At 39.8% G+C, this 13,767-nt stretch overlaps 1 protein-coding gene across 4 annotated transcripts in view; it reads left to right on the plus strand.

The window, feature by feature from the left end:
- Positions 1-13,767, plus strand: part of SEPTIN11 (septin 11) — a 125,359-nt gene that overhangs the window by 83,459 nt on the left and 28,133 nt on the right. For all 4 annotated transcript variants that reach the window (XM_070756917.1, XM_070756916.1, XM_070756918.1 and 1 more), the window contains exons 6-7: positions 8,511-8,607; positions 11,273-11,441. In XM_070756917.1, coding sequence (XP_070613018.1) covers positions 8,511-8,607; positions 11,273-11,441 — 266 coding nt within the window. The remainder of the gene's footprint in view (positions 1-8,510; positions 8,608-11,272; positions 11,442-13,767) is intronic.

Raw genomic sequence — 13,767 nt, forward strand, 5'->3', positions numbered from 1 at the left:
GCTTTGAGGCAGAGGGTCTCCAAACCTGGCAACTTTAAGACTTATGGACTTCAACTCCCAGTATTCTCCAGCCAGCTATGGAATTGGGAATTCTGGGAGTTGAAGTCCATACTGTATGCTGTATACCAGTGGTTCTCAACTTGGGGGTCAGGACCCCTTTCCTATGGTGTTAGGAACTAAAGCTTCTATTCTGGCACTTTTGGAATATATATTTACCATCCAACCAATCAGGCGTTTACAGAAAGGGGGTCCCTCTCACCTGCCTGCCAATCCGCTTAAACCTCTGTTGGGAGAATTGGCGCTGGACTTATGGTTGGGAGTCACCACAACATGAGGAACTATAAAGAGGTCATGGCAATAGAAAAGTTGAGAATCACTGCTGTATCCTGAGAGAATTTATGTCCATATTCTCTCTCTCTCCCCCCCCCCCACTGTGTTTGTGTGTGTGTGTATGAAGTATGTATATTTTGAAAATTCAGCAAGTAATTAATTGCATGCTTTTAAAAAAACAGAATCTGTGGCTTTGGGCCAGATCTTCTGGGTGTTGTCACAAACCTTGCTAATTAAATTATATCACCTTGCCAAAGAAGGCCAGGGAGGTCCCTATTCATAAAGAATAATAGATGCAATAGAACCAGTTTTCAGAAAAGCATAAACATTTAATATAAAAGGACAATCAGAATGAATGATTGTGATCCCGCTGTATAGAGCACTGGTGAGACCACACTTTGGAATACTGTGTTCAATTCTGGAGACCTCACCTACAAAAAGATATTGACAAAATTGAACGGGTCCAAAGACGGGCTACAAGAATGGTGGAAGGTCTTAAGCATAAAACCTATCAGGAAAGACTTCATGAACTCCATCTGTATAGTCTGGAGGACAGAAGGAAAAGGGGGGACATGATCAAAACATTTAAATATGTTAAAGGGTTAAATAAGGTTCAGGAGGGAAGTGTTTTTAATAGGAAAGTGAACACAAGAACAAGGGGACACAATCTGAAGTTAGTTGGGGGAAAGATCAAAAGCAACGTGAGAAAATATTATTTTACTGAAAGAGTAGTAGATGCTTGGAACAAACTTCCAGCAGACGTGGTTGGTAAATCCACAGTAACTGAATTTAAACATGCCTGGGAGAAACATATATCCATCCTAAAATAAAAATACAGGAAATAGTATAAGGGCAGACTAGATGGATCATGAGGTCTTTTTCTGCCATCAATCTTCTATGTTTCTATGAAATCTCTTTGAAAGACGAGAGTGGTTCCCCAGTGACAGTTCTCTTTCGATATGCAAGTGAACAACATGTTGAAGTTGTGAATTTTAAAAATGGACACTGTGGAGGCTAGGTGTGGTGGATGATGTAGGTCCTTATGCAGTATATTATTTGTATCCCACCTTTATTATTTTTACAAGCAACTTATGTAAGTGGAGTCCCACCCAGATTCCTCCCAAATTTATCTGCATTAATAATCTGTGTGGCAGTGGAATATTAAGAGACCTGAAGACTGCCTGGCTCCCTCTTTTCTGTAATATTATCTTCAGATAGATAATATATCAAGCAATGGATAAATAAAAACGCAGTCTGAGCCATGCAGAATTTAACCTTTCCCTCTGACATTTGCAAGAATAGTCCGAAAAATTTTAAATCAGTCTTTGGCTGTTGGTATAGACTCCTCCTCCTCCTTCTTCCTCCTCCTCCTCTTCTTCTTTCTCTCCTTCCATCATCTCCTTCCTCTTCTTCTTTTTCTTCTTCTTCCTCCTTCTCTTCTTCTTCCCATTCTTCTTTCTCTCCTCCACCTCCATCATCTCCTTCCTCTTCTTCTTCTTATTTATTATTATTATTATTATTATTATTATCATCATCATCATTATTATTATTATGTCAGTACAACACAGCAAACGAGATCACTATGCTGGATTTCGTATTTCATCACCAGTCGGGCGCTTCCCAAGCACCTAGGACTGTGTGATGTAGCGGCGAATTATGTTTGCCGATCCCAGTAAAGCGGCCTTTTGCAATTGACAGATGGAGATTTTGTCAATTCCGATGGTTTTCAAATGTCCGCTGAGATCCTTTGGTACTGCGCCCAGCGTGCCAAGTACCACTGGGACCACTTTCACTGGCTTATGCCAGAGTTGTTGCAGCTCGATATTTAGATCTTCGTATTTCACTAATTTCCCTAGCTGCTTCTCCTCAATTCTGCTGTCTCCTGGGATTGCGATGTCGATGATCCATGCTTTCTTTTTCTCCACGATCACAATGTCTGGTGTGTTATGCTTCAGAATTCGGTCAGTCTGACCGAATTCTGAAGCATAACACACCAGACATCATCATCATCATCATCATCATTATTATTATTATTATTATTATTATTATTATTATTATTATTAATTAGACTTGTATGCCGCCGCTCTCTGGAGTGTCTCTCTTATACTATCTGATGACAAGTTATACTCTGCCGGAAACACTCTTGTCTCCCTTGCATTCTTCTTACCCTAGCATCTAATATGGGGTCCACAATATCCCCCTCCTTATCTGACTCCTACATTGCCACATCTGGGGGGTTTGCAGCCCCTGGAGGGTCTCCAGGCCCTAAATCTCCCTCATGCTCACTTTCCGATTCCCCTGATAAACACACTGGCCTATGACACCCAGTGGACCTGGTTCATTCTCCTCAAAGTCTGTGGCCAAAGGAGCTGGATGTGAGCCAAGCACAACACAACACAAGGGGCAAGAAGCAATGGATGGAAACTAACCAAGGAAAGAAGCAACCTAGAACTAAGGAGAAACTTCCCAACAGTTAGAACAATTAATCAATGCAACAAGTTATGAATGCTCTGGAGGTCTTTAAGAAGAGTTTGGACAGCCATTTATATGCAGCTTTCCTCTGATTGCTAATCTAGAAATTCTCCTTCAAATACAGTGATACCTTGTCTTACAAACTTAATTGATTCTGGGACGAGGTTCTTAAGGTGAAAAGTTTGTAAGACGAAACAATGTTTCCCATAGGAATCAATGGAAAAGCGATTAATGCGTGCAAGCCCAAAACTCAACCCTTTTGCCAGCCGAAGCGCCTGTTTTTGCGTTGCTGGGATTCCCCTAGGCTCCCCTCCATGGGAAACCCCACCTCCGGACTTCTGTGTTTTTGCAATGCTGCAGGGCAATCCCAGCAGGGGAATCCCAGCATCGCAAAAATGAGCACTTCGCTGGCAATGAAAGTCCAGAGGTGGGGTTTCCCAGTGAAGGGAGTATCAGGGGAATCCCAGCAGTGCAAAAACACCGAAGTCCTTGAAACCCCACCTCCGGACCTCTGTGTTTTTGCGATGCTGCGATTTCACTGAGGCTCCCCTCGCTGGGAAACCCCACCTCTTGACTTCCGTTGCCAGCAAAGTGCCCGTTTTTACGCTGCTGGGATTCCCCTGCAGCATCACAAAAACACGGAAGTCTGGAGGTGGGGTTTCCCTTGGAGGGGAGCCTCAAGGGAATCCCAGCAGTGCAAAAACGGGTGCTTTGGTGGCAACGGAAGCCCGGAGGCGGGGCATCCCAGTGGCGGAGGTAGGTTTGTAAGGTGAAAATAGTTTGTAAGAAGAGGCAAAAAAATCTTAAATCCCGAGTTTGTATCTCGAAAAGTTTGTATGACGAGGCGTTTGTAAGATGAGGTATCACTGTATTGCCTTGGCGAACTGGTTTGAGAATCTTGGAATGCAGACAGGCTCTGCCACTTTTTATTACATCCTCTTTTCCTTCCTCTTTTAGAAAAGGGCTATAAAATAGGGTGTGGTATGGGCCAAGCCTTGACTTCCTCCAATTCACCATAACTGACTCCGTAGGAAATGTCAACACTCGTTTGAAATTGTAGACAGAGTTTAAATTGAACAAGCAGGTTCCGAAGCATAGAAAAGCGAGCGATGGGGTCAGAACGTCATTTAAAAGTGTAATTTTCATCACCGTTCCTTTTCTGGGGCCAGATATTGCTTGGGTTATTTTGAAGGAGAGGTTGTTGTTGTTTTTTTTGCTGCTTGTTAAGTTGACTCAAAGTATTTTTTTTTTTAAATTGTTTTATTATTAAAATGAAAACATTTACATCATATAATACAACATAAGATACAATTCGAAACATAAGGACAAACAGTACAGAAAAAAAAGAAAAACAAAAGAAAAACCTATAGACATAACGAGTAAAAGTGTCGGTGAGTAAACGGGGGAGTTGTATTGAGAACGAAAATTGGGTCAGATTGTATATGCTCATTACCATGTTTCAAGGATTGTATCAGAGGGGTTCAATGCCAGAGTTGAAATAAACACATTGCGGAGAAGTTAACAGATAATAATAAATCTACATATCTAAATATATATAACGTCTCGTGTTATTTTATGAGATAATAAAATGGTTTATACCAGATTTGTGACAGTTCGAAGTGGAGTCAAAAATCACAATCTTATAGCCTATTGTTCTCGCTTTTGCTTCCTAGCCAGTTATAAAAAGGGTCCCAACACTCGTTGAACGTAGCCGAGGATTCATTTCTAACTTGTGAAGTCAATTTTGACATTTCTGCACAGTATAATATTTTTTTAATTATTACTTCATTTGGGGGTACTTCTTCGTTCTTCCACCACTGCGCATATGAAAGTCTAGCTGCGGTTACTAAATGAATGATTAGGTGTACTTGGGATTTCGATAGATTTTGTCTGATTATGCCCAATAAAAAACATTCAGGAGTTTTGTCAAGTGTTAAATTTAACATTTCATCGACCCAAATTCAAAGTATTGAGTAGTCATGTTTCCCACGATTAATTTATAGCTATGTGAAAGTTTTATGGAATGAAGGATGCATAACAAAGGAAGATTTTTCACAAAGAAAGAAGTGACAGAATTCCTTTGGGTAGAATGTGGGAGATTTTGTGATTTATGTTATAAATCCACATTTCGATATTCTTAGAAAAGACTTTCTTTCTTTCTTTCTTTCTTTCTTTCTTTCTTTGTTTATCTATTTGTTTGTTTGTTTATTTATTTGTTTATTGCGATCAGTTATGTCCCACAGAGTTGGCCTTCTAAAGGTCCCATCAACTAGACAATGTCACAAGGTGTGGGGCCTAGGGGAAGAGCCTTCTCAGTGGGGGGCCCAGCCCTCTGGAATAAACTCCCCCCCCCCCCGAGATTCGTATTGCCCCCACCCTCCTTGCCTTTTGAAAGAGTCTTAAGACTCACCCATTGCTGCCAAGCTTGGGGTTATTAGACTCTGCCCCCTGGGCAATGATTATATAATGAGTTTGTTTGAATGTTTGAATGGATATGTGTGTTATTTTAATAGGTTTTTTTTAGTTTTTTAGCTTTAAATGTAACTTGTAATCTAATGTTACCCGTATCTTGATGTATACTACCTTTTTTGTATGTTGTAAGCTGCCCTGTGTCCTTGGAGAGGAGCGACATATATATCTAATATTTATTTATTTGATTGATTGATTGATTGATTGATATCTATACCGCCCTTTAGTTTTTTTAATTAGATTTCTTACATGCTTATATTTTGTATTTATTTCTGTTGTAAGCCTCCCCAGTTGAAAAGGGCGGCATAGAAATCAGACAGAGATATATAGAGATAGAAAGATATACATACATACATACATACATACATACATACATACATACATACATACATACATATATATATATATACAGAGAGAGAGAGAGAGAGAGAGATGATAGATAGATAGAGATATGACAAAGAGAGAGAGAGAGATGATAGAGAGAGAGGATAGATAGATAGATAGATAGATAGATAGATAGATAGATAGATAGATAGATAGATAGAGATATGATAGAGAGAGAGATGATAGATTGATAGAGAGAGAGATGATAGATAGATAGATAGATATAGATAGATATGATAGATAGATATGATAGAGAGAGAGAGAGATGATAGATTGATAGATAGATAGATAGATAGATAGATAGATAGATAGATAGATAGAGATGATAGATAGATAGATAGATAGATATGATAGATAGATAGATAGATAGATAGATGATAGATAGATAGATAGATAGATAGATAGATAGTTAGATAGAGATATGAGAGAGAGAGAGAGATATGATAGAGAGAGAGATACAGAGAGTAGATAGATAGATAGATAGATAGATAGATAGATAGAGATATGATAGATAGAGAGAGAGAGAGATGATAGAGAGAGAGATGATAGATAGATAGATAGATAGAGATATGATATATATATAGAGAGAGATGATAGATTGATAGAGAGAGAGAGAGGATAGATAGATAGATAGATAGATAGATAGATAGATAGATAGATAGATTGAGATATGATAGAGAGAGAGAGATGATAGATAGATAGATAGATAGATAGATAGATGATAGAGAGAGAGAGAGAGAGATGATAGATTGATAGATAGATAGAGAGAGATGATAGATAGATAGATAGATAGATAGATAGATAGATAGATAGATAGATACATATATACATACATACATACATACATACATACATACATACATACATAGATACAATAAATACATAGATACATACATAGATACAATAGATACATAGATACATACATACATACATACATACATACATACATACATACATACATACATACATACATACATACACATAGATAGATTTTTCATTCTTGTGCTTTGCTCTTCTTTGCTCCTCTCCATGCAACAGGTGGTGTGTCCTGTAATTAACTCTCTCCAGATATTGTTACATAATGCAATTAGGGTTGTAATACAATCCGGAGAAGAAGCTGTTTTGATGTCAAGCTTGCTGTCATTGATACACACACACACACACATACACACACACACCCTTCAAAGACTACAGCTGTAATCCAGACATGCTGTAACCTCCCCAAAAGGCCGACACAGTGTCCTGAGTGTTGCCTTTTTTTCTCCACCCAGCTCTTTCTTAAAGGAAACTTTTAAAAACTTTTTGGCAGGAAAACACACAGCCACCATGTTTGCTCTGGGTGGTGTGCAAAAAAAGTTTTGAATGGCCCAGATTCAAAATGCCACACTTTCAAGTCTGGGACCATTCATTAGGTTGCAGAATGCCCCCTTTCATTTCCAAAATAATAATAAACAGTTGCCTCAAACACAGGACTGCTATTTTGAACCTTTAAAAAAAAACCAAATGTTTTGAACTAAAAGTGAGATTTTTCTACTGGATAATAGAGTTGAAAATGCCTTGGGGGTAGAGTGGAAATGGGAATGGAATAGAATAGAACAGAAAATAAAAGAATGTAGAATAGAATAGGAAATAGAATAGAATAGAATATAAAATATAATAGAACAGAAAAGAGAACAGAATAGAATAGAAAATAGAATAGAAAAGAAAAGAATAGAAAACAGAATAGAAAATAGAATAGAACAGAAAAGAGAGCAGAATAGAAAATAAATTAGAGAATAGAATAGAATAGAAAAGAGAATAGAACAGAAAAGAGAATAGAACAGAAAAGAGAATAGAATAGAAAAGAGAATAGAACAGAATAGAATAGAAAAGAGAATAGAACAGAAAAGAGAACAGAATAGAATAGAAAAGAGAATAGAACAGAAAAGAGAACAGAATAGAATAGAAAAGAGAATAGAACAGAAAAGAATAGAATAGAAAATAGAAAAGAAAATAGAGTAGAATATAAAATATAATAGAACAGAAAAGAGAACAGAATAGAATAGAAAAGAGAATAGAATAGAACAGAAAAGAATAGAATAGAAAACAGAATATAAAATATAATAGAACAGAAAAGAGAACAGAATAGAATAGAAAATAGAATAGAACAGAAAAGAGAATAGAATAGAAAAGAGAATAGAACAGAAAAGAATAGAATAGAAAATAGAAAAGAAAATAGAGTAGAATAGAAAATAGAATAGAACAGAAAAGAATAGAATAGAAAATAGAAAAGAAAATAGAGTAGAATAGAAAATAGAATAAAACAGAAAAGAGAATAGAATAGAATAGAATAACAGTTGGAAGGGACCTTGGAGGTCTTCTAGTCCAATCCCTTGTTTAAGCAGGAAACCCTATACCAGGGGTAGGCAAAGTTGGCTCTTCTATGACTTGTGGACTTACCCTCAAAACGTCACTACAGAGCACTGCACACCAAGACAACTAGACCCAAGGACAGTTTTTCCCCAAACACCATCACTCTGCTAAACAAATAATTCCCTCAACACTGTCAGATTTTTTACTAAGTCTGCACTTCTATTTCTACTAGTTTTTCTCATCATTCCTATCATCCTTTTCCTCCCACTTAGGACTGTATTGGATACAACTTGTTGCTTGTATCCGAAGAGTTTTATTAATATTGATTGTTTCTTCATTGCTTATTTGACCCCTATGACAATCATTAAGTGTTGTACCACATGGTTCTTGACAAATGTATCTTTTTCTTTTATGTACGCTGAGAGCATCTGCACCGAAGACAAATTCCTTGTGTGTCCAATCACACTTGGCCAATCAAATATTCGATTCTATTCTAATTGCAGGTCCATCTCCCGTTTGCCGTGGTCGGCAGCACTGAAGAAGTGAAGATTGGCAATAAGATGGCCAAAGCTAGACAATATCCATGGGGAGTGGTCCAAGGTATGTTGATGGGGAAAATGATACCCAAAAAAAATTGAACTAGGGTGGACAGGCGGCAGCTATACAAGCAATTTCTTGAATCAGTAGGAAAGCAAAACAACAGATGTGAAGGTTGGGACTGAGATCTGGAGAAATTTATCATGCACACCAAGAAAACATGTTCTTTTAGATTTCAGTACTTGAGGTTTCTAATGAGATCGTAATTAGACTAATAAAAGAGCTATTGCTATATTTTTCAGAATATTAAGACGCAACAACCCCACCCCCAAAAAAGAGGGTGAAAATTTGGGTGCATCTTGGTTTTTATATAATGGGTTTTTAACTGTTTTAGTATTGGATTATTGTTATACAGTGGTCCCTCGATTTTCGCGGGTTCAAACTTCGCGAAAAGTCTATACCACGGTTTTTCAAAAATATTAATTAAAAAATACTTTGCGGGTTTTTTCCCTATACCATGTTTTTTCCCGCCCGATGACGTCATATGTCATCGCCAAACTTTCATCCGACTTTAATAAATATTTTTTTTAGTAAACTTTAATAAATAAACATGGTGAGTAATGATCTAAATGGTTGCTAAGGGAATGGGAAATTGCACTTTAGGGGTTGAAAGTGTTAAGGGAAGGTTTGTGATACTGTTCATAGCCCAAAATAGTGTATTTACTTCTGCATCTCTACTTCGCGGAAATTCAACTTTTGCGGGCAGTCTCAGAACGCATCCCCTGCAAAAATCGAGGGAACACTGTATACTGTTTTATTACTGTTGTTAGCCGCCCCGAGTCTGCGGAGAGGGGCGGCATACAAATCCAATAAATAAAGAAATAAATAAATCTTATACACCGAATGTAGCTCTGGTTTCAGGGGCTGAAAAAAGCCTTTCAAGCAGATGTTTCAGGGACTGGAAAAATCTTCTTAAATGGAGATTTCAGGGGTTGAAAAAATCCTCTGAAATGTAGGTTTCAGAGGCTGGGGGGAAACCCTCTGAAACAGATTTCAGAGGCTGAAAAAAGCCACTGAAGTGAAGATTTCAGGGGCTGAAAAAAAATAATCTGATACAGGTTTCAGAGTGAAAAATATCCTCTGAAAAGGAGGTTTCAGGGGCTGAAAAAAGTCCGAAACAGAGGTTTTAGAGGCTGAAAAAAGACTCTGAAAGGGAGTTTTCAGAGGCTGGAAAAACAAGGCACAGAACTTACAACCAACGAACCTGTTTCTAAATTTCACCTCTGGGAACAGCTGTTTGGGAGGTATTCCAGGAGGCCAATTCACCCACCAATCAGCCTTCTCTGTGGGGGGGCCGACCCTCTGGAACCAGCTCCCCCCTGAGATTAGGATTGCCCCCACCCTCCCTGCCTTTCGTAAACTCCTTAAGACCCACCTCTGCCGTCAGGCATGGGGGAACTAAAACACCTCCCCCTTGCCCATGTTGTTTTGTTGATTGATTGACTGTGTGCCTGTTTTTTATATATACTGTTTTGATGAGATTACTAATTTTAAATTGTAATTAGATTGGTGGGCATTGGATTTGGTATTATGTACTGTGCTGTTTTTTTTATTATTGTTGTGAGCCGCCCGAGTTTGCGGAGAGGGGCGGCATATAAATCCAATAAATCTAATCTAATCTAATCAGCATTTTTCTTATTTTCCTTCCCAAAAACTAAGGTGCATCTTATATTCCAGTGTATCTTACAGTCCAAACCATACGGTAATTAAGATGAATATAAATTTAGCACACTAATCACAATGGATACAAATATAGTAAATATATTTCTGACTCACAGAGGAGATGGAGCAATCAAATCTCGCTCATTATGGAATTCTCAGAATATTCTTAAGTCAACTCAATATCAACTTTTCCACCTCCAAACTCTTGATTACTGGAATAATGGAAATCAAATAGTCCTTAGAAAAATCTTTTGGAGTTATAATCATCATTATCCATTTTTTAATGACCTCATAATGCTTTGTAGGATGTAGTCTGGGCAGCTGAATGAAGCGAGGATGACTGGATGCCCTTCCTGTCACCAATGCGGAATATTATTTGGCAGATATATATCTCATTGTGCCCAGAGAGAGAAATATCTGCCTTTACCTAGGATTGAACTTGCAACCTCCTGATTGTGAGGCCAGAGTGCCACCTACAGGCCACCGCAACACTCTTATAATTATGGAGATATAAATGGCGATTTTTAAAAAAATGAAAAATACAGTGTTCCCTCGCTTTTCGCGGAGGATGCGTTCCGAGACCGCCCGCGAAAGTCGAATTTCCGCGAAGTAGAGATGCGGAAGTAAATACACTATTTTTGGCTATGAATAGTATCACAAACCTTCCCTTAACACTTTAAACCCCTAAATTGCAATTTTCCATTCCCTTAGCAACCATTTAGATTATTACTCACCATGTTTATTTATTAAAGTTTATTAAAAAAATATTTATTAAAAGCAGACGAAAGTTTGGCGATGACATATGACATCATCGGGTGGGAAAAACCGTGGTATAGGGGGGAAAACCGCGAAGTATTTTTTAATTAATATTTTTGAAAAACCGTGGTATAGACTTTTCGCGAAGTTCGAACCCACGAAAATTGAGGGAACACAGTCGTTAGATTTTTGTGTTACCCTATCTGTGATCTAAATTTCCCCATTTTTATGATTTTTTTTAAAAAAATAGTTGAAAATGAAAACCACTGTGATTTTGTAAAGTTGCGCGAAATGTTGATCAGAGTGAACATGGAAGACCTGAGAGAGCAGACTCACAGCCGACATTACGAACTCTACCGCCGGTGCAAATTGGAAGAGATGGGTTTCAAAGACACGGATCCCGACAGCAAACCGTTCAGGTAGGTGAGGAGCAGGTGAGCCTCCAAACTTAACTTAGAAAAGAAGTTTGCTGTGTGGCTGGAAGCACAAAAACTTATCTAAGGACGACACAAAACCTTCTCGTCTAAGGATTTCAAATCATTCTACACTGCTCAAACAAATAAATAGAGAAACATCTTTCAGCTGTGGCGAGGGAGATTGTGATCCCCTTATATAGAGCGCTGGTGAGACCCCATTTGGAATAATACTGTGTTCAGTTCTGGAGACCTCACCTACAAAAGGATATTGACAAAATTGAACGGGTCCAAAGACGGGCTACAAGAATGGTGGAAGGTCTTAAGCATAAAACGTATCAGGAAAGACTTCATGAACTCAATCTGTATAGTCTGGAGCAGCGTTTCCCAACCGGTGTGCCGCGAGACACAGGCAGGTGTGCCGCCAAGCTCCCCGCCCGATCTGCCCCCTCTCCTCCTCCGCCACCCCCTGCCTTGGGGCGCGACTTCTCTCGCGGCAGCTGCGGCTGCAGCTTCAGCTCCTCAGGACGAAAGCGCTCCCAGCCCTCTCTCGCAGCCCCCTGGCTGGGTGCGCTTTCGCTGCGAGAGAGGGCTTTCTCCATCCGTTTCGGGAATGCACGCCCCGCCCCTCTCGCGCGCGCGCCGCTCCCCTTTTCTCTCAGCCCTCCCTGGCTTCGCTTCTCAATCCCTCCCTCCTTCCATCTTTCCTTCCCCTCAGCCGTTCTGTCTGGGGGTCTCCCGCTCTTCCCTTCCCCGCCTCCCAGGCTTTGCCTTTGCCACCCCCACCCTTTTTTGGTTGACAAGGAGTCTTTGCCGCATCCCGCAGTTCGCACTCGGCTCGAGGCCGCTTTCCCTGGCTGCGCTCGGAACCGACAGGGCGCTGCTCTTTCTCTCTCTCACTCTCTCCCGTGAGGCGGGGGAGGGAAAAAAAAGCAAAAAAAACCTTCTTGCAGCGTGCCCGCGCTTGTCCCTTCAGCAGCGAGGGAGGGAAGTCAGAGGGCGAGGGAGCGAGCGAGCGCTCTTGTCCTCGGTGTCCTCTGCAGCCTGCCTTCCTTCTTCTTTGCCCCCGCTGAGGGACGGAGAGAAAGATAGAAAGGAAAGAGGGAGGGAGAGATAGAAAGGAAAAAGGGAGGGAGAGATAGAAAGAAAAGAGATAGAAAGGAAAGAGGGAGGGAGGGAGGGAGGAAAGAGGGAGGGAGAGAGAGAAAGGAAAGAGGGAGGGAGACAGAGAGAGAGAGAAAGAGAGACATAGCAAGAGAGAGAGAAAAAGAAAGAAAGAGAGAGAAAGAGAGAGAGAAAGAGATAGCAAGAGAGAGAGAGAGACAAAGAGATAGCAAGAGAGAGAGAGAGAGAGAGAGAAAGAGACATAGCAAGAGAGACAGAAAGAGAGCAAAAGAGAGAGAATGAAAGAGAGATAGCAAGAGAGGCAGAGAGAGAGCAAGGGAGAGAGAAAGACATAGAGGGAAGGAAGGAGGGAGAGAGAAAGAGAGCAAAAAAGAGGAAGAAAGAAAGAAAGAGGGATGGAGAGAGAGAAAGAAGGGAAGGAAGGAAGAGAGAAAGAGGGAGGGAGAAATAGAGTGAAATTGAGGAAGAGATTTTTTTTTGTCCAAACTTTTCTTTAGCCCCCCGCGCCCCCCCCCCCACCCAATCCCCCCGTTCAGTGTTCCCCAGGATTTTGAAAATATGAATAATGTGCCGCGGCTCAAAAAAGGTTGGGAAACACTGGTCTGGAGGACAGAAGTAAAAGGGGGGACATGATCGAAACATTTAAATATGTTAAAGGGTTAAATAAGGTTCAGGAGGGAAGTGTTTTTAATAGGAAAGTGAACACAAGAACAAGGGGGCACAATCTGAAGTTAGTTGGGGGAAAGATCAAAAGCAACGTGAGAAAATATTATTTCACTGAAAGAGTAGTAGATCCTTGGAACAAACTTCCAGCAGACGTGGTTGGTAAATCCACAGTAACTGAATTTAAACATGCCTGGGATAAACATATATCCATCGTAAGATAAAATACTGAAAATAGTATAAGGGCAAACTAGATGGACCATGAGGTCTTTTTCTGCCGTCAGTCTTCTATGTTTCTAAATTCCTTATTTCCTCGAATTGGCTGGCAAAATGATAACAGGATCATGGAATTGAAAGAGGGTATTTAAGCCAACAGATCATGATTTATGCTCTGGGACTAGAATTCAAATTATTCCAATTAAAACAGGAAGCAGTTTTTTGAACAGCTATTGTACTTTGTACTTAAGTCTACTTAGATAAGACTTCAGTCCAGAGGTCTCCATAAATTAAACTGCCAATTACGCAAATGACAACTGGGTAAGGT

Source organism: Erythrolamprus reginae, chromosome 7 (genome assembly GCF_031021105.1).
Source record: "Erythrolamprus reginae isolate rEryReg1 chromosome 7, rEryReg1.hap1, whole genome shotgun sequence".
Taxonomy (NCBI): Eukaryota; Metazoa; Chordata; class Lepidosauria; order Squamata; family Dipsadidae; genus Erythrolamprus; species Erythrolamprus reginae.